At 59.9% G+C, this 20,089-nt stretch overlaps 2 protein-coding genes across 2 annotated transcripts; both read left to right on the forward strand.

Moving 5' to 3' along the window:
- The first annotated feature begins 95 nt into the window (after window positions 1-95).
- On the forward strand, window positions 96-8,451 carry YJEFN3 (YjeF N-terminal domain containing 3). The gene is made up of 6 exons (XM_024560995.3): window positions 96-640; window positions 3,958-4,066; window positions 5,839-5,949; window positions 6,183-6,296; window positions 6,374-6,524; window positions 8,240-8,451. Exons 1-6 carry the CDS (start codon window positions 582-584, stop codon window positions 8,443-8,445), a joined length of 750 nt encoding a protein of 249 aa, XP_024416763.1. The 5' UTR covers window positions 96-581; the 3' UTR covers window positions 8,446-8,451.
- A 574-nt stretch (window positions 8,452-9,025) lies between these two features.
- On the forward strand, window positions 9,026-17,054 carry CILP2 (cartilage intermediate layer protein 2). The gene is made up of 8 exons (XM_024560636.3): window positions 9,026-9,148; window positions 10,082-10,180; window positions 11,007-11,279; window positions 11,835-11,990; window positions 12,913-13,191; window positions 13,524-13,632; window positions 13,825-13,982; window positions 14,180-17,054. Exons 1-8 carry the CDS (start codon window positions 9,085-9,087, stop codon window positions 16,519-16,521), a joined length of 3,480 nt encoding a protein of 1,159 aa, XP_024416404.2. The 5' UTR covers window positions 9,026-9,084; the 3' UTR covers window positions 16,522-17,054.
- Window positions 17,055-20,089: the final 3,035 nt, after the last annotated feature.

The following is a 20,089-nucleotide window of genomic DNA, read 5'->3' on the forward strand; positions in this document are numbered from 1 at the left end:
CAGGGACTGAGTGGCTCAGGGAGGTGAAGCGCCACTGGGTCGGTCACACGTGATGTGGGGTCTCAGGGACTGGACCTGGGGATTTGACAGAAAGCACCAAGCTGGGTGGCCTGAAAAAAAACACCAAGAGGCTGCCCTGGACCTATCATCAGCCTGGACTCCCAAACTTCACTGTTTACCTCTGTTGCGATCCTGTTCAACTGCAGTCCGCAGCTGCAGGCTTCACCAGAACGCAGGGATGGCCAGGGACGTGGAGGAGTGGGGTCGTATGCGTCGGGGGCAAAGGTGCATCCCCTTACTTCCAGGCCAGGATCCCACAGGGGTGCTTGGCCCATCACGACCCACCTCTGCCCCTCTAGACTTTGTTTCCCTGCCAGTAGGGGCATCCCTGGGCGTCCTTACATCCCTGCAACAGCTCAGCTCCTAGCACAAAAGGGTTAAGTCCACCTGCACCTACTGACCAATGGTCGTGCGAGGCGCCTTCTGATTGGCAGGTGGGAGGGGCTGGAGCCTGCTCTGGGATAGCTTAAAAGGCCTAGTCCAGCAGGGTCCCCTGCTGCAAGCACAGGCTTACCTGAGCCATGAGCGCCACAGCCGGCCGGGACCCTGCCGATGCACCAGAGGAGCGGCGTTTCCTCAGGTCAGCCGGGACGAGGTTGCTGCCCTGGACTCGGTGGCCAGGGTGTGACCGGGAGAGCTTGGGGGCATAGCTGGGAGGGGTAATGGGGGAAGGAGCATGGTCCAAAGGGCCTGTTGAATCCGAGGCCCACGCCGCATTTCACTGGAGAGGATGCCACTGCCTCAGAAGCTGCGTTGCCAGGTAAACTGCATCAGCAGCAGATCCCTGCCCCGCTGGTGAATTAGTCATCAGCACTGCCCCTCATTCCTCCATCAGCCCCCATTCCGACCGGGCCCACCTCCCTTTTCCATCTCCCAGGGGCCGTGGACCCCCCAACCCTCCTTCCCCATCTGAACACTGTCTCTCACCTCAGCTCCTCGGATGCTCACTCCACGGCGGCTCGCCTGCTGTTATCACCTTGTCCAGAGAAGGAAACAGGCCTGGGGAGGGAAGCCACTGCCTGAGCCAGGGCTAGGGCAGTTTCTGAACACATGGGCCACTTGCAGGGGTCTGGAGCTGGCAGCTATGGCTGTCTCACACCTTGTTCTGAGTCATCCTGTGTGGCATGGGACTGCACGTAGGGCTGTGGACCTCACAATAAACTAGATTTGTTCCACAGTCCCTTGTCTGACCACTTCTGCCCACTCTCCAATCAGCTCTTCTTAAGGCTGATACTGTCTGATGTCCAGATTTTGACTGATAACCAGACTCGGCCTAAACCCCAGCACATCCTAGGCAGAGGGAGATGAATGTTCATGTGGTGTGGGGGACAGTGGGGTGCCTCAGATGCCAGCTGAAGAGTAACAGGGCTCTGTGGGATGGGTGGAAGTGGGGCTCGTGAACAAGGGGAGAGGAGGCAATGAGGTTGGAAACATAATGGAGGGCGTGTAGGAGTCATGAGGGATTTGAATATTCTCTGAATACTGGGGAGACTTAAGGTTTATGAGAGGGTGATGTGATCTGATGTTCACATTTTCAAAGCCCCCATGGCTGGGGTTGTGGAGTTGGGGGGCAGAGGGTGGCGTAAGACTGCAGCAGGCATCCAGGTAGGAAGTAATGACAGGCTGGCAGGAACAGGCATTAGGGTGGTGTGGGTGGAGAGAAGCAGGTAGAGCTGAGAATACAGGGAGGGTCTGGCACAGGCATCCTGGCTTTTTGGCTTCCTGGAAGCACTTTGGAAGTGTCAGGCCCAGTGCCTCTCTGAAACCAGGTCACCTCAGCCCTTCTGAGGCTGGTGGGCAAATCCTGGGCCTCACAGCCTTTCTCATCTGGGGGATAGGATGAGGGAAGCAAGAAGCACATCCATAACTGAGCTGCCCTCCCCACCCCTGAGTCCACAGTGGCTCTGCCCCAATTTCCACTCATATCCCACCCATAAGGCACCACCCCAGGACCCTAGCCTGGACCACCCTCCTCCCATGGAGTCCCCATTGTCACTAATGACCAGTTAGGCAGGAAGATAATGTTCCAAGTTGTGACCAGAGGCCACAGTTTGGGGAGAGAGGAAGAAGAGGAGAAATGGACGGTCCTTCCACCCTTCTCATGCACCCCACCCCCCACACCCCCAACTCTGTCCTCCTGTTGGGGCTGCAGCCAGAACTGTCACAAGATGAAGGTGGAGAAATAAGCCATATTCCTGAACACCATTCCCAGGAGCTGGGCTGGCCTGCCCCTCCTGGGGTCTGGGAGGGGTGGAGGTGCCTTCCTTTGGCCCCACCAGGAGCTCCTTTCCCCAGCTGGTACTTCAACCTCATCTGACATTGGCTGAAGACAAACAGAGGGTTGGATACAGCTCTGGTTGCTGGGGTCTCAGGGCATGTGACCTCCCTGTCCTCAGTCTTCATCTCTCCCAACTGCCTGGGCCCCCCAGGTGTGTTCCTAACCCAGTTTCTCAGTCTCTCATTGCTCCAGCCACACTGGCCTCCCTTCTGCCCCTTATATCTACCAAGCTCACTTCCACCATGAGCCCTTGGCCCTCGCTGTTCTTGCTACCTGGATCACCTCCCGTAGTGCTCTAGGCCAGTTCCTCCAGAAAGCCCTCCCTGACTCCCCATCCCACAGCAGTCCTCATCCCCCACCTCTTCCCATCCTGCTGCTTAGCTTGATCACACTGCAAAATTGGCTGGAAGGTTGTGGTTTCCTGCTCACGGAATCGAAGGAGGGAATCTAGGTTTCATTCCAACAAACCTCTGCCATCTGTAGATCTTCCTCTGCTGCTTTGTCCACACGTGTCTGTGGCTGTGGAGACAGACACCAAGGGTGTAAGTCCCAGTTTTCCCACTCCTTGCATGACCCTGGGCAAGTCTCTTGGCTTCTCTGAGTTGCTGGATATTTTTCCAGCTCTCTGGGTCTGGTTCTATAGTTATTATTGTTATTACTACCCTCTGCTGAGCAGGGGCTAGGTACAGCTCCCTAGCAGGAAGGAGTCCTGCCTAGGGGAAGCTGCCATCAGACCACAGACCTTGTCCAGTTGCACAACCTTTGATTCTGGAGTGAGGAACACTTTCCAATCTTCAAAACCAGCTTTCCCTCCGTGGCCACCGAGCCCAGGACCCTCGGAAGGCCCCTAAGCCAGGGCCAGCTTGGTTCCTGATGTTAGAAGGGCCCAACACTTGGTTTAGCACTCTGCCATCTCCATGAAATTATTAATTTTTGAACAAGGGGCCCCACATTTGCATTTTGAACTGGCCCTCAAAAATCATCTAGTCCAACCTGCCTTCACTTTTGCAAAGGAGGAAGAAGGCTCGGAAAGATGAAACACACTGGTCGCTCCGTGACTCGACTCCGTAGCAGAGCTTCTCCTCAAGCGGGTTGGCCCCATCTCTCTAGGCACACTTATTTGAATTTCACCATGGTCTTTGAAGAGGGAGCACGTCCGCCTCCCTAAATGAGCTATCAAATGCCTCTGCAGCCTTCACACACCTCCGCTAGGCACTCCAGTCCAGTCAGCCCCCTCCGGTGTCCTGGAGGCCAATCACTGGTTTCCTCTGCCTGAAACCCACCCATCGTCCTCATCAAAGTCCTTCACGTTCCATTTCTCCTCCTGAGTTCTTCCCATCTCGGGGGGCTGGGGGCCTCTGGGGGGCTCAGTCTTCCACTTCGGAAGAACAGAACCAAGATGCGCCACCGTGCCCTTCCTCTACCACGAGAGGGCGCCCGCGCCCCTTCGGCTCAAACCTCCAGTTGTGTGCCAGATTCCGTGCAATCGCTGCTCTGTGGATGGGGAAACAGGTTGGGGAGTGGCGTCAGAGACTGGCTCAGAACATTTCTGACTCTATTTGAGACTCTGTCTCCATGTCTTTGTGTCTCTAAGCGTCTCTCCCCACTCTGTTCCCCAGCACGGAGGAGGCGGCTGCCCTGGAGCGGGAGCTGCTGGAAGATTATCGCTTTGGGCGGCAACAGCTGGTGGAGTTATGTGGCCACGCTAGTGCTGTGGCTGTGACCAAGGTACCTAACCCCTGACCCTTGACCTTGACCCCAGCCAGACGGCCAGCCCACCAGAGCCAATGCCTAGCTGCATGACCCTCATGGCCGGGATGGTCCATCCCTCAAGAAGCTCCTCTTCGCTTGGGGCCGCCCCAGCCTATCAATCAGATGGGGAAACTGAGGCCCAGAGAGGCTCATCACTGGGACAGGCCAGGAAGGGACCCAAGACCTAGGGTGTCAATGAGGGTCAGGGCAGAGACTGAGGCAGCTGCAGGGATAGGTCTGGGGCCCTTGAGGTGCAGACGTGACCGCCTGGCTCTGCCACTTCCTGGATCTTGGGCATGGAGCACCCCCAAACAATCCTGTGCCACAAGTGGGCAAACAGGCCCAGAAGTGGGGAGGGGCCTGGGCAGGGTCTCAGGGGGTGGGAAGCATAGCTGTGTCTGGTTCTGGGCCAACCCCCCGCCACACCACCACCTTGAGATGTCTGCAGGGGACTAGAGAAGAACAGCAACAATGAGGCTGCCACCCAGGGCCTTGCCCCAAACTGCCTCCGAACAAGGGAAGTAAACTGACACCGGGTAATAAACACAAACTCCTTAGAAAAGTGCCCAATAGGGTCAGGGATCCAGCCTGTGATTCTTCTTCTCCATTTCCTCCCCTTCTTCCCTTCCTTATTACCACTGTATACTTTTTAAAAACTCAATATTTTTTATGTGGACTCAATTTTATTTTTTTACTTAAATGTTCTTATTTCCAAAAGAAACATTTCCTGAGTGAGGTGCCCAAAGGAGAAGGATATAGTGAAAATCTAAGCCAGTGTAGTAAACCCTTGCCTGGCCCTTGGTGACCGACTGTCCGGTTTTTGCCCTGAAAGCCCCAAGTCCAGCTGGAAGCCCCTTGGTTCCAGTCAGCCAGTGTCACCCTTTATGACTCTGGATGTGGCGTGGTGGGTCGCAGGCAGGTCAGGGTCAGTCAAGGGCCTCACTGACACCTTGGGGAGGAGACTAAAAAATGCAACAACTTCCTCTCTGTGAGGTTGGAGGTTAGAGTAGGCCAGGCCCTGTGCAGCCAGGGAGAGCCCCCAACTCAATGGCCTGTCAGAGACATTGTCACTTCTATTTAATAGAGGCAAACGGAGTCTGGGAGAGAAGAGAGGGCTCAGCAAAGAGTGATGCAGAGTCGGCAGGCGGAGACTTGAACACAATGCTTAGCTCCTTCCTGTATTAAAGAGAGAGGAGAGACAAGCACAGGCCCACAGAGACAGAGTCGGAGAGATACAGACCAAATGCAGAGACAGAGACAGACTAGACGGACAGTGAGAGACACAGAGAGACAGGGGGTAAAGACAGAAGCCAAGGGAGAGGGACAGAGAGAGAGAGACGGGCACAGCAGGTTGGAAAAATACCTCCCCCCACCAACTTTGGGGCCTCTGGGAGTGCCTGAGGCCTGGAAAATGGGCGGGGGAGGGGCAGCCACTACAGTGGAAAAAGGTGGAAGAATGTCTGCAACTCCGGCGGAGAATAAACAAACCACAGTCCCGGCTCCAATGGCGGCAGGAGGCAGCTTTCCTGTTCTGTCTTGGCAGAGACTGAGGCAAGGATTCTGCATCTCCAAGGAGTAAACTGAGGCCCCAAGAGGCCCCACCCATCACCCAGAATGCCCCTCCTTTTATCCTGTTCTATTGCCTTCAAGCCCAAGCCCTGTCCCTTCCCCAACCTGGGCCTCAGTTTCCCAGCGTGAGCAAAGAGGAATTCCAAGCGCCGCCGTGCCTTTGTCTGTGCCCCCTACAGGTGTTCCCCTTGCCTGCCCTCTCCAGGAAGCAGAGGACAGTGCTGGTCGTGTGTGGCCCAGAGCAGAACGGGGCGGTGGGTCTGGTCTGTGCCCGGCACCTACGGGTGTTTGTGAGTATCGAGGGCCCCCTTGACCTCCGGGGGTCAGCCCCCATCCTGTCCCTGTGGAAGTTGCTTCCTCTTTGTAGTGTCCCAGCGGAACATTGGGACTGGACAAGTCACAGAGTACGCTCAGTGCTTGCCCTGTGCAGGGTCTGCTTCCTGGTACCAGGTCTGGAGGCTTGGCAGGGCCAAGTAGGAGCTTGGGCGGCCTCCACGCTGACCACGTCCTGCCCACCCCCCAGGAGTATGAACCGACCATCTTCTACCCCACACGCTCACTGGATCCCCTGCACCGGGACCTGACCACCCAGTGTGAGAAGATGGACATCCCTTTCCTGTCCTATCTGCCCACAGAGGTCAGCACTCCTCAGCAGCTGAGGGCCAGAGGGGGATGGTGCCCCAAGGCCGCCCCTTACCCTGCCTGTCCTCCCAGGTCCAGCTCATCAATGATGCCTATGGTCTGGTGGTAGATGCCGTGCTGGGCCCTGGCGTGGAGCCCCGTGAGGTCGGGGGCCCCTGCACACGTGCGCTGGCCACGCTCAAGCTGCTGTCCATCCCTCTTGTGAGCCTGGACGTTCCCTCAGGCATGCCAGGCGGAGGGGGGTGCGTCAGGGCCTGGGAGACCCGGGGGCCTCATGTGCTCCAGCTTCTGTTACCCTGGCTTATCTGCCTACTCCAAGCCTCGGTTTCCCCAGCATGGATGGATGTGCACTCTGGGTATGGCAGAGGGTCACCTGTACCCCTCAGATGAGGAAGACTGAGGCTATTTCCCAGGTGACCCTGTGTCGCCTCCTCACCACACCCAGCCTAACATGCCTGCTGCCCACCCTGGCCCAGTTACCCGGGCAGACGTGAGCTCACTGGGCAAAGGCCTCGCCTGTCCTGGCCGCCGCCCCATGCCTGTTGGAGCCATTAGGCCATGGGCAGATGGAACAAACAGCCGCTGGCCAGCCGGACCCTCCACAGGGGGTGGCCGGATTCAGAGGGACGTCCCCTGGCTTGAGAGACCTCAGCGCCATTCCAGCAGGGTGCTGAAGAGCGGGGTTGGGGGTGGGAGGTGACAGGCTGTCTGGTGTGAGGGAGAAGGCTAGGGCCACAGAAGAAAAGATTAAAGTCAGAGGGAGGAAGCTTATTTATTTATATTTTTCTTTTTTGATTTTGAGAGGACATTTATTAAAGCTGGGGAGAGTGAAAAAAAGAAGGACTTAGGACAGACGGAGCAACAGGAGAGAGCCTAGACGGGGCTGCTTTGGCTCTCTAGGAATGTCACAGGAGAGAAACGAGCTGAAGTGGGGCTGCTTTGGCTCGCTAAGTCAGAGAACAGTAGCCTTGGAGACAGGCTCAGGGGGCTAGCCTGGACGAGCTGCCACTGCCCATTGCTCCTCCGGTTGCAAGTCTCTTGGGGACCCTTGGAGTTTAGGAGATAGGAGCCTTGGGGGCGGGGGAGGAGAGGGGGAAGGGAAGGGCACAGGTGTGTTCCCAGGAGGGGGAGCCCACCAGGAGGAGGCTTTTAGTTAGTGGTTCCAGACTCCAGTCAGGCAGGAGCGAAGGCAAGGTCCCCAGTCAGAAGGCGGAGTGCTGTTTGAGAGGTGGCAGAGGCTATGATGCGATGTGTGAGGTGGTGGGGTCCTGTGAGAAGGCAAGATCTAGCATGAGGGTGAAGGCAGTGATGTCAGATCAGAGGGCGGAGTATCAGCCAGAGTGAGGAGGATGGATGCTCAAGTTGGGTGGGGAAGGGAGCACTGGCTGTCAGAGGCAAGAACCTGAGGCACGAAGACAGGTCAGGTAGGGGAGAGCTGCCTGAGGGTGGAGGCGAGTCTGTCCTCTGAGTGGGGCTCTGGTCGGAGAGGAGGCTGGCTGGGGAGACTGGGTGGACAGAGGTTCTCGTCTAAGTGGGGAAGCTCAGGATTGATGGGGAGGGAGGCAGGCATGGAGACAGACCCCCCAAGAGCATGGGTCTGATTAGGAAAGGGCAGCAGGTGGAAATGATGTAGCCTGAAGGCAGAGGCTGAGTCAGATGGAGGAGGAAGGTTGGGTACCAGGATAGGAGGAGGGGCAGAAAAGTATGAGGGCTCTGGTGGGAGGGGGGAGAGAAGAACATCTCCAAGAAGGGGGAGGGACTCCCCCTGAGGGCGGGGGCTCAGTTCTGTGGTGAGGCAGGTGTGACCACACCTCACTGTCTGAGATCAGAGGTTGGGTCTGATGGGGAAGGGGAAGTGGGTGGTGGGGCGCAGGACTCTTCTCTGAGGGTGAGCATCCTTTTCAGACCCTGATGCCCCTCCCACCCCTCCTCCCTCAGGCTGGGATGCGGAGACAGGCGGCGGCTCGGAGGACGGGCTGCGGCCCGACGTGCTGGTCTCACTGGCGGCGCCCAAGCGCTGCGCCGGCCGCTTCTCTGGACGCCACCACTTCGTGGCCGGCAGATTCGTGCCCGACGACGTGCGCCGAAAGTTCGCTCTGCGCCTGCCGGGGTACACGGGCACCGACTGCGTGGCGGCGCTGTGACTGCCACCGCGCCCACGCTGCTTGGACGCGCGCTAATAAACAGCTGTCCCAACACCTCCTGGCCTCGCCTCCTCTGTGCGCTGCGGGTGGGCAGACTCGGGTAGGGACTTCCCACCTGTCCCCAGGCGGCCCCAGGATGGAGGGATGGCGGGCAGACGCAAAGTAGGACTTTCCGATGTCCTCCATAAAGAGTAGATTCAGGGACTTCCATCCTGCTTGATGGTCTAAGGCCATGGGGTTGAAGTTCCCCTCGTTGGAGGATTTCTGGCTGCCCAAAGCGTGAAGAGTCGGGCAGCTGCAGGTGCGATTCCAAGAGGCACTTTCCCACAGGCAGCTTGGGACCCTGCATGGAGAATGGAGGGTGGGTGGAGGGAAGGACTTCCAGCAGCCGGCGACAGGGGGACGCAGGCCAGCCTGAAGCCGGACACTCTGGGGGGGGGGGTACCCAGAGTGGTTACTCAGGCACCGAAGTCACCCAGGGCAAAGGAGCTTGGCCGGGCTGGGGCGGGGCCTGGGCCAGGCGGGGCCTGCGGGCGAGTCCCGCCCCCACCCTCAGCCCCAGCCTCCGCCAGAGCAGCGGGAGTCCGACCCGAGCGCGCGGTGGAGCCCGGACCATCCCCCGGACACTCGGACCTGGCCATGGCGTCACTGCCGCCACTGCTGTGCCTCTGTGTTGCCGCCGCGCACCTGGCGGGGGTCCGAGGTGAGGCGCCCCCAAAGCCCTAGCCTATCCCATAGGAATCCAAACGCCCGGCAGCAGGCCTGGCATGCGGCCCGCCTGGAGAAAGAACCAAAGGACCACTCGCTCCCTCAGTCCTGGGTCCCCTTTGCCAGCAGCCCAGGACAGGGATAGCGAGAGGGCACCAGGGAGACGGAGCCCAGGACCGCCGAGGGCAGGAGAGACCTCCGCTTTCTTCCCTCCTCTAGGAGACAGTAGGGGCACCTGGAGTGTGGATATGAACTTTAGGCTTTTCTGGGTTGCCGGTGACCGCGGGGTATCTATCTCAATCTCAGCCCCAGAGTCTGGACCCTGGATCAACAGTCCTGGCCGCTCTCACCTAACTCCTCCCCTCTTCCACACACACCTCCCATTCAGAAAAGAAAGTCTCCTCTCTGGAACACCCAGTGGAGTGGGGAGTTGGGCCCATTTCTCAGATGAGGAGACTGAGGTTTCGAGAGGGAAGGGACTTGTCTGAGGTCATTGCCCAGCCCAACTCTCTCAGACAACTTGAGGCCAGAGAAGCTAGGCTCAATTCCAAAGCCTCCTGCTGGCAACATGGCCCCCAAGTGCAGGGATGGAAGGCAGAGTGAGGGAAGGACTTCTAACAGGCAAATGGGCACAGGGAGTGCAGCTCAACCTGAGGGCAGAACACACCTAGGGGGAGAACTTGGTCTGGGGTAGGGTCGACAGGCTTCCAAGGCCCATGGGGTTGCGGCTGAGAGGTCAGAGGGAGGCTTCTTGGAGGGGGCGGGGTGCTGCCATTCTTGTGGTCTGCCAGAGCTGGGTTCTGGCTTCTAAGAGCCTCAGTTTTCTCTCCTGTCAAATGGGGATGATCATGGCAGCATCTTACACAATAGCTCACAGGGGTCCCCATCAGTGCTCCTTGTCTCCCCCCATTCCTCACCCTTTCCACAGGCACCACCCCCATTGAGGAGTCCACGGAGACCATGTGGGGTCTTGAAGGTTCATCGCTGCGCCCTGGCCTGCCCTCGCCAGCCCTGGAGGACTGGGAAGGTGAGTTAGCCCAGGTCCGAGTCCTGGCTCTGCTGTGGGCTGTTGTGTGAGCTGGTGGGGACACATGAGGAGGGGACACAAGCTGGGTGAAGAGCACAGTACCATTTTGGTCCCTGGACATGACAGCCCTGGAAGCGGTGCTCCTGTTTTAGGAGCAGGGAGCTGAGAGTCCGGGTTGTTTGCCAAGGAGGAAACTGAAGGGGTGGTGGAAGGATGCTGGGACCACCTGCTCAGGCCACATAGGAAAGCAGGAGCTCTGGAACCTGGGTCTCCAGTTTCCAGACCAGGAGAGTTCTATATGATTGCTGTTGAATCAGAAAAGGAGTAAACTTCCCCTAGTGGTGGTTGATATCCAGGGCCAAACCCTTCTCACCAGTGGTGGGTTCAGCCAGGCAGTGAGCAAGGTCCCAGCTGGCACTAACAGGGAGCTACCAGGCAGTGGAAGGCCACAACTAGGGCCGGTATCAGGCCAGGGTCTGTGGCTGCCTTCGTATCTCCTCACACCTCGGGCGTTCTGTACCCTGAGGGTGGAGACCTGTGAGACAGCGGCAAGATCTCTGTGTGCACCGATGCCCAGTTCAGGCACTAGGCAACAGAACCAGGGCTGGTCAAGGAACGGTCAACCTCCCTGTCACCCCTTCACAGCTCCTTCTGCCCTTGAGGACTCTGGATCAGGGCCTGGAGTTGGGCGGGCTGAGTTAGCCTTCGGTCATTGGGGTGTGGGGGTGGGTGGGAGGCCCCCCCTTGCACAGCATGTAAGGCCCGTACCATGCAGATGGGGCCTGACAGGCCGAGGCCCGGGTCTAAGCGCTTATGTTGCCCACAGAGGCCAGCGAGTGGACGTCCTGGTTCAATGTGGACCATCCGGGCGGCGACGGCGACTTCGAGAGCCTGGCAGCAATCCGCTTCTATTACGGGCCGGCGCGTGTGTGCCAGCAGCCGCTGGCGCTGGAGGCTCGCACCACTGACTGGGCCCTGCCGTCCACTGTCGGCGAGCGTGTGCACTTGAACCCCATGCGCGGTTTCTGGTGCCTCAACCGCGAGCAGCCGCGCGGCCGCCGCTGCTCCAACTACCACGTGCGCTTCCGCTGCCCGCTGGGTGAGGCGGCGCCCGGGGGGCGGGGCCTGCGGGGTCGGGGCGGGACCCGAAGGGGCGGTGTGGGGGAAGGACAGGGGTCTTGTGGATTTGGGCGTGGCTAGGGAGAGGCGAGATCCTTTAGGAACTTGGCACCCGAAAAGGGCAGGACTGGACAGGGGCGGGGTTTGGTAGGAAGAGGCTAGGAATAGCTTGGGTCCCAGGTGATGGGCAGAAAGAGACCCCTGGGGGGCGCATCTCTTTTCGCAGCCCTCATTTGTTCATCTGTAACGGCTCCGTTCTGTGGGGGTGTGTTTTGAGCCCAAAATGTGTGTGAGAAGCAGGTAGACCAGCGAGCTCACCTCGGGGAGGTTATAGGGAAGCGAGGAGGTACTCCAACTGCACCTTCGACGGGTGCCCCTAGGGAAGCGACGGTGGAAACAGTGGGCAGGACTGTTGTTTGGAGTACCTGCCCTCCGATGCACGTGGCGGGGGCCTGTCCCACATTGTCACCAGCTTTCCGAGGAGCAGTCCTAGGGTGGGTGGCTGCCTGACCCTCTCCACCCGCCCTCCCCGCAGAGGCCGCGTGGGGCGCGTGGGGCCCGTGGGGTCCCTGTTCAGGGAGCTGCGGGCCAGGTCGTCGTTTGCGCCGCCGCCACTGCCCAAGCCCCAATGGGGATACATGTCCTGGTCGTCCCCTGGAGGCGCAGAAGTGTGTGCGACCTCGCTGTCCAGGTAGGAGGGGCGGGGCCTGAATTTCTGGGGCGGGGCCAGTTGAGGGATGAACCTGTAAGGGAGGGGCTAGTAGGGTGGGCCGGTATGGGCAGGGCCTGGAGGGCCTGAACTTGTTTCACTTGGAGATAGGTCTTTCCGTTCTATTGGCTCCCCTCCTCTCGGGTACCATTGGTGACTGTGCACATTTGGAGGGCTGAAAGTTCCGGGGTTCGAGTCCGGCAAGGGCAGATCTGAGGGGGCACTTCCTTTCTGTGCGTGGCCAAATGTGCGGATGTCCAGGTGATCACTGACACACACAGAAGCAGCTCACTCAATTGGGGTTTACACACATGGCATTCGCAGCCCCTGCCTGTCCCCTACGCCCATGTGGGCACGCGCTCACACCCTGGCAGACACGATACTCAGGCCCTCCCAGGGCCAGACACCAGGCCAGCCAGGAGGCCAGTGGAAATTCCGATCCGGCCTGGGCTCCACAAACATGGTCTGGAGACTGCCGGCAGAGCCTGTGGCCGGGTGGGGGAGCACGGTGGCCAATGGGGTGGTGGGGTCCCCACCCTACCCGGCCTGGCTCTGCCCTCCCTGTGGCGCCTCTGCCCTGAAGTTTCCAGTGGAATTTTCCATTTTATGGAGAAACCGCGGGGTTGGGAGGGGAGGGAGATGTTCTGGGTCCAAGACCCAGCCCCTGCCTGGACATTTTCTCTTATGCTGGAAGGAGCCTCTTGGTCCTGTGAGAGTCGCTTCTCCTGTCCTCTCCTCCTGGGCTTCTTCCTCACCCCTCTGGACCTCAGGTCCCTCGCCCTGCCCAGCCCTGACCACTGAGCGCCCCGTCCCCCTCACAGTAGGGGCTGCTCCAAGAACAGCTCTGCCTAAGCACCTTTGTTGTGTACGTCCCTCTTCCCCTCTGCCTCCCTGTGTCCCCCAGGGTGCAGCCTCAACGCGTGCAGATGCCCCAGTCACATCCTTCTGGGCTCAGTGGTCACGCCATCTGGCCGACCGCTCCCAGGGGCCAGGGTCTCCATGAGAGACTGGCCTGGCACTGTGACCGCCAGCGATGCCCACGGAACCTTCCGGATGCCTGGAGTCTGTGCCAACAGCCGGACCAATGTCAGTGCCAAAATGGATGGCTTCTTTGCTGGTGTGGCCCAGGCCCAGGCCAACAGCTCCACATCTGCTGTGGTCACTATTGTTCTCGATAAGCTGGGTAAGTGCCTTGTGGCAAAGGGGATGAGGAGGCCTAGGAACTAGGGAGGAAGTTCTGGGTGACACCAAGCACTTGGAATTGGGGAGATGTGAGAGTGAGGTCCCTGGGGGAAGAAATGAGATGTGATGCAGTCACGGAACGCCCGAGGTTAGACATGGAGTTGCGGAGGGAAGCATTAAGATGGGGCATCATCTAGAGCAGGTGTGGGGTGAACTTGAGTTGGGAGGATAGGGTGTCTTTGGAAAGAAGAGGGAGGGCCCTGCTCTTGGGAAGGATCATTGGGAGAAGCTGGGATGGGGCAGTGCCCTGATCTTTACTGCCTTTGCCCTCAGAAAAGCCATACCTGGTGAAGCACCCTGAGTCCCGAGTGCGAGAAGCAGGCCAGAATGTGACCTTCTGCTGCAAAGCCTCAGGCAACCCCGTGCCCAAGAAGTACTCCTGGTGAGTGCCCCAACCCATGCTCGAGGGCCTTGTGCCGGCTCTGGGGTTGGATTGGACTTCTCGTGACATGTGGTGTCTCTGAGACCTGGAGGGAAATGCTGTGTACCCACCCCGGGCTGCGTTCAGGATGGTATGGGGACAGCCCCGCCCCTGTGCCAAGGGCCCTCACGGTGTTGCCCACCCGCCACCCAGGTTCCACAATGGGACCCTGCTGGACAGGCGAGAGCACAGGTATGGGGCCCACCTGGAGCTGCGGGGACTGAGCCCAGACCAGGCAGGCACTTACCACTGCAAAGCATGGAATGACGCGGGCTCTGTGCACTCGGGTTCCGCCAGGCTCATTGTGCTTGGTAAGCACCCTGCCACCTCCCTCCAGCACATCCTAACTCAACCCCAAGTAGAGCCCCAAAGTCAGAATGACTTCGGACCTTGCTGAGTCTGATCCCAGGCCCCTACTAAGCCCCTGACCCCAGTCCAAGCCCCGACCCTTGGCCTCAAATGGAGTCCTCCCCCCTTACCCTGACCTGGCTGATTTCTTGCTCCCCAGCCCCCGGACAGCCAGCCTGTGACCCCCAGCCTCGTGAGCACCTGATCAAACTCCCAGATGACTGCAGTCAGCCAGGCACTGGCCCTGCCTATCTGGATGTGGGTCTCTGCCCTGACACCCTCTGCCCCAGCCCCGCAGGCTCTAGCCCCAGGTGTGGGGACCCAGGCTCCCGTTGCTGCTCTGTGCGCCGCCTGGAAAGCAGGGAGGTTCACTGCTCCAGCTATGTCCTTCCTGTCAAGGTGGTGGCTGAGTGTGGCTGCCAGAAATGCCTGCCCCCTCGAGGGCTGGTCCGGGGACGCGTGGTGGCCGCTGACTCGGGGGAGCCCCTGCGCTTTGCCCAGATCCTGCTGGGTGGCAAGCCCATTGGATTTACCTCCTACCAGGGAGACTTCACCATCGAGGTGCCGCCCTCTACCCAGCGGCTGGTGGTGACTTTCGTGGAACCCAGCGGCGATTTCATGGACACTGTCAGGGTCCTGCCTTTTGACCCTCGAGGTGCTGGTGTGTATCACGACGTCAAGGCCATGCGGAAGAAAGCCCCTGTCATCTTAGATGCCAGCCAGACCAACATGCTCCCCCTCGGGGAGCTGGAAGAAGAGCCTCCTTTGGGTGAACTAGTCTTCCCACCCGGAGCCTTCCGCAGAGCCGATGGAGAACCCTATTCGGGAGCTGTGGAGGCTCGGGTGACCTTCGTGGACCCCCGAGATCTCACCTCGGCGGCTGCCGCCCCCAGTGACCTGCGTTTTGTGGACAGTGATGGCGATTTGGCCCCACTGCGTACCTATGGCATGTTCGCGGTAGACCTCCGGGCCGCTGGCTCCACTGAACAGCTGTGGGCCGGTCCCCTGGCTGTGCGTGTGGCCGCTGGCCAGATCCGTATGGCGGGCCATATGGAGGCCCTCAAGCTGTGGTCGCTGAACCCCGACACAGGTTTGTGGGAAGAGGAGAGCAGTTTCCAGCGCGAGGGATCAGGGGCCGCACGGGTCCGCCGGGAAGAGAGAGTCTTCCTGGTGGGCAACGTGGAGATCCGCGAGCGGCGTCTGTTCAACCTAGACGTGCCTGAGCGCCGCCGCTGCTTCGTGAAGGTGCGTGCCTACGCTAACGAGAAGTTCGCCCCTAGCGAGCAGGTAGAGGGCGTGGTGATCACGCTGGTTAACCTGGAGCCAGCTCCCGGCTACTCTGCCAATCCCCGCGCCTGGGGCCGGTTCGATAGTGCGGTTACAGGCCCCAATGGCGCCTGCCTCCCTGCCTTCTGTGATGCAGACCAGCCAGACGCCTACACAGCCCTGGTCACGGCCACCCTGGGTGGGGAGGAACTGGAGCCCGCCCCCTCCAGACCTCGCCCTCTCCCGGCCACCGTGGGCGTGGCACAGCCCTACCTGGACAAGCTGGGGTACCGCCGCACCGACCACGACGACCCAGCGCTGAAACGAAACGGCTTCCGCATCAACCTCGCCAAACCCAGGCCTGGTGACTCCACTGAAGTCAACGGCCCCGTGTACCCGTGGCGCAGCCTGCGGGAGTGCCAGGAGGCCCCAGTGACCGCCAGCCACTTCCGTTTTGCACGAATGGAGGTGGACAAGTACGAGTACAACGTTGTCCCATTCCGAGAGGGCGCGCCAGCCTCCTGGACTGGAGATCTCCTGGCCTGGTGGCCCAACCCACAGGAGTTCCGGGCCTGCTTCCTCAAGGTTAAGGTCCAAGGGCCGCAAGAGTACATGGTACGCTCCCACAACGTGGGGGGCAGCCACCCACGCACTCGGGGCCAGCTCTACGGGCTGCGGGATGTCCGCAGCGTCCGAGACCCGCAGCGCCCTGGAACGTCTGCTGCCTGCGTGGAGTTCAAGTGCAGTGGAATGCTGTTTGACCAGCGACAGGTGGACAGGACGCTGGTGACCATCATGCCCCAGGGCAGCTGTCGTCGTGTGGCTGTCAGTGGGCTCCTCCGGGATTACTTGGCCCGGCATCCCCCACTGGCCCCAGCTGATGACCCGGCCACCTTTGCCATGCTGGCTCCGCTGGACCCTCTGGGTCACAACTACGGTGTCTACACGGTCACCGACCAGAGCCCAAGGCTGGCCAAGGAGATCGCCATTGGCCGCTGCTTCGATGGCTCCTCCGACGGCTTCTCCAGGGAGATGAAGGCTGACGCGGGCACAGCTGTCACATTCCAGTGCCGGGAGCCGGCGGCTGGCCGGCCCAGCCTCTTCCAGAGGCTGCTGGAGTCCCCGGAGACAGCACTTGGAGACATCCGCAGGGAGATGAGCCAGGTGGCCCAGGCCCAGGCCCAGGCCCGAGCTGAGGGTCCCCTCCGTACCCGCCGGGGCAGGGCCTGGCAGTGACCTGGGCCCCAGCTTCCCTCCTCTGCCTTGCTCTGGACTTCTCTGTCCCTGGGAAGTCTCACCTCCTTCTCCAGATGTTGCCTCCCCACCGCCTGCTCAGAATTCAGAGTCAAGTCCAATGGTGGAAATGCCAGGCAGGTGATTATTGCTGTCTGACAATAAATGGAGTTGAAGTCCGTCGTGACTGTGGGAACCAGCATCCGGGGAGACCGCGGAGGCTGGAGGGAATGGCTCCCAGATCACATGCCAGCTCTGATTTCAGTTGTATTTTGATCCTGATTTCAAATATTCTGCCCCTTGGGGTTTCTGACCTTTGGCCCAAAGCCCCCGGTGTGTCACTGAGCTGCATGCTTTATCAGGTCCTCTGCCCCAAGCTTTGTTCTTGGGGTTATTTATTGAAACAAAGCCTGTGGGATTGGTCACTGGGGTGAGTGGGAGTCCAGGCCCAGTGAAGGTCTGGGAAGGGGCTTCTTGGTTCTGGGGCTGTGGGCACAATTCTCATCTTTGGTGCTTGGAGACCCTCAGGGGGTCAGGGCAGGGAATCAATTAAAGATGCTTCATTTCTGACTCATGGTGTCAGTTTCAGGGAGCAAAGGATGGAGGCTGAGGCTGCCAGACAGACATACCTTGGCAGAGACAGGCCCCAACACACAAGGACATTCATGTGCAGACAGTCGGGGCCCCCACAAGGCCCAGGATGTGCCTCTTGCAGGCCTGTAGGCCCCCCGCCGTGGCTGAGGTGTGCAGAAGTGTGTCTGTGACATGTGTGTGCAGCTCTGACCGCTGAACACAGTAGTAGCGGCTGCTCTTGCCTCCTAGGGGCCTGGCTGTGTTTCCGGGGCTGCAGTGGGCAGGGAGGGGCCCTGACAGGGTTGCATGTCCCAGGTGGCTGGAATTGAGGCCACAGTGGGCTGCCTAAGTGGAGACCATAGCTGCCCCACTGCAGGGCCCACACCTTGGCCAAGTGGTACTTGGGCTGTCCAGGACCATGTCTTGGACCCTCCAACCTCACCGGGACCCTCAGCCTGGAGGCAGCAGAACCACCACTTGCTCTTGCTCTGTGCACATGGCTGAGTGAGTCCTCCTGAAACCCCACAGGTAGGCACTGTTCTGACTACACCCCCACTTTCCAAATAGAAGATGAGGCCCCAAAAGGAGAGGCAAAGGCCTGCCTGAACCCTGGAGTGACTCCTGGCAGGAGGCAGGGCTCCCTTGGCGACCCAGCAACTCCCTGAGTACATGTATGGGGCTGAGTGCAGATGGTGGCCGCTGGAAGGCAGCGAAGTGGCATTGCTGAGGAGCTGGCGTGGGAGGCATTGTGCCTGGCTGATCACCCTGGGGAAGCAGTGAAAGAAAGGAGCCTGCGGTGTGCTGGGGCCTTCTGCACACTCACCCACCCACTTCCCCTTCTGTCACCCACCCATTCACTCAGCCACCTGCCTGCCTGCACCCCATCCCGACCACCCCACCATCTGCCTGTCCAGCATTTACAGGTGTCAGACCTCTGTGCACACTCGGGGCTTGGAGAGGGCCCAGCCTGGATGGGGCGATGGCCTCACACGCAGACCCCAACACAGCCTGCCAGCTCTTCTCCTCCTGACCACTCCCAGCCGCTACCGCCCTCACACCTTTGCTTAGGCCATTCCCTTTTCGGGAACACCTGCCCCTGCATAGGTGGTGGACGTGGGGTCCTGCAGTGTCAGGGACAACAAGGCAAATGCCTGTCATCAGCCACAGTCCCTGAGGGTGGGCCCTGAGGCTCTGCTGGAGTCAAGGTTTGGGAGGCCCCTGGTGCTGGGACCCCGGACTTGTCCTGGACAGGCTGTGGCAGACGATAGAGGAGAGATGCTTCGAAGCCCCTCAGGAGCCAGGAGATGTGTATTTATCCAGACCTTGCTGGGTCTGTACCTCCAGCTGACAGGGAGGCTCAGAGGGGCAGGCCCCCTGCCCAAGGCAACCAAACTCTGAGCCTGCCTGCCCCAAAGCCCTGCTCAGGGCTGCCTGCAGGGTCCTGGGGGGAGGGGGGTCAGCCTCCTCGTGCAGCCTGCAGGCGAAGCCGGTGTTCATGCCAAGGGTAATGAGGTGTCAGGCTCCACAGAGAAAAGAGTTTTGGGCTGAGGCCCATTCCAGGCCTGAGGCAGATGGGTTTGGGGTAGACGGCTGGTCCCCCTTCCCTGGGATGAAGCAGGGGAGGGTGGGCATCATCCTGAAGCCCCCTCCCCAGCTGCCATGACTTGGCCAGGAGTGAGCAGGGGCTCCTGGAAGGAAGTGGACCAGGGAGGGCATTCCGGGAGGAGGGCCCAGCGCAAGTGAACGGTGAACACCGGTCAGGGACTGTTGCCCCGTCCTGCTGACAACTCTTCAAGAAGGAAGCCCCTGGCCCCAGCTTCCAGATGAGAAAACTGAGGCTCCAAGACAAAGAGGCCGTCACTTTGAGCTGCCAGCCCTGTGCCTCTTGTCGCTGCCTTGTGACCCCCTTCTGGCAGCTGAGCAAGGAGTCCCCCCACCGGAAAGTTGGCCATCAGCCTCCTGGTAAACCCAGTGCTCTCCCCACAGCTGGGGCCGCCAGACCACGCCCCCCAGCTTGGGGGGAGAGGAGGGCATGAGGCCCCAGAGACCCAGGCTCCTGAGCCACTCCGGGGTCAGCTCAGGGCACAAGGAGGCCTTTGGGCCCGCCCACAGCATTTTGGACTTTTATAATTTTAGAACCAGGGGTTCTTAAAATTCCTAGCACCATGAGTTGGAGAAAAATCCTGGAACAATGCTTAAAACAAGAGAGTCTTAAAATCACAGAATCCAAGAAGCGGAGGATGGAAATGAACGTACACCGAGCAATGACTGGATGCCAGCTTTCCCTGCTCCCCCAGGTCCTAACTCACTTCAAGGGCCTCTAATGTTTATTTATTGTCTTGGGGCTCAAAACAGGCTTTTAGGGAGTGTGATGTTCACACTTATCACCATTTTGCAGTAGCCGAAGTGGTGTGCCCAGGGTGACACAGCAAATAGAGACACTCTGCCCTGGGAGGAAGGGCGATGTTTCCCAGCGAAGGGAACATAAGCTCCGGGTCTTGAAGGATGTGTTGGGTTTTGCCAGGTGGCAAAGCGGGAAGGGCATTCCAGGTAGCTGGAATGGCAAATGCGGGGCCTGGAGGAGGACAGCCTGGGGAGGGGGGCGAGGCAAGGAGAGCAGCAGAGGGCAGGGCACCTAGGGAGGCAAACACAGCTTTGAATGCTGCGTTAGGATCCTGAGCTGCCTCTGGCGGGTGATTGTGAGCTACAGAAGGTGCCAGAGCAGGGGAAGTCTGCACGGTTTCTCACAACAGACACTGCCCTGGAGCGGGCACCGCATGCAGCTTGTTGCAGTGTTTACCTTATGGAACTGGGGTCTGCCCCCTCCCACGTGGCAGCCCTTGCAGGGTCCGAACCCTGCAGCCCAGCACCCCCTCCCCTCCTGCCTTCTGTCCTGGCTGAACATTGCTGGCTCCTCCTTTGGGGCCTCGTGGGCCTGGCGTGGGCCCCCACCGCTTCCCCGGCCCTGTCTGCCTCTCTCATCAGCCCTTGGAGTTGG

This window comes from Desmodus rotundus, chromosome 9 (assembly GCF_022682495.2).
Source record: "Desmodus rotundus isolate HL8 chromosome 9, HLdesRot8A.1, whole genome shotgun sequence".
NCBI classification, from domain to species: Eukaryota; Metazoa; Chordata; class Mammalia; order Chiroptera; family Phyllostomidae; genus Desmodus; species Desmodus rotundus.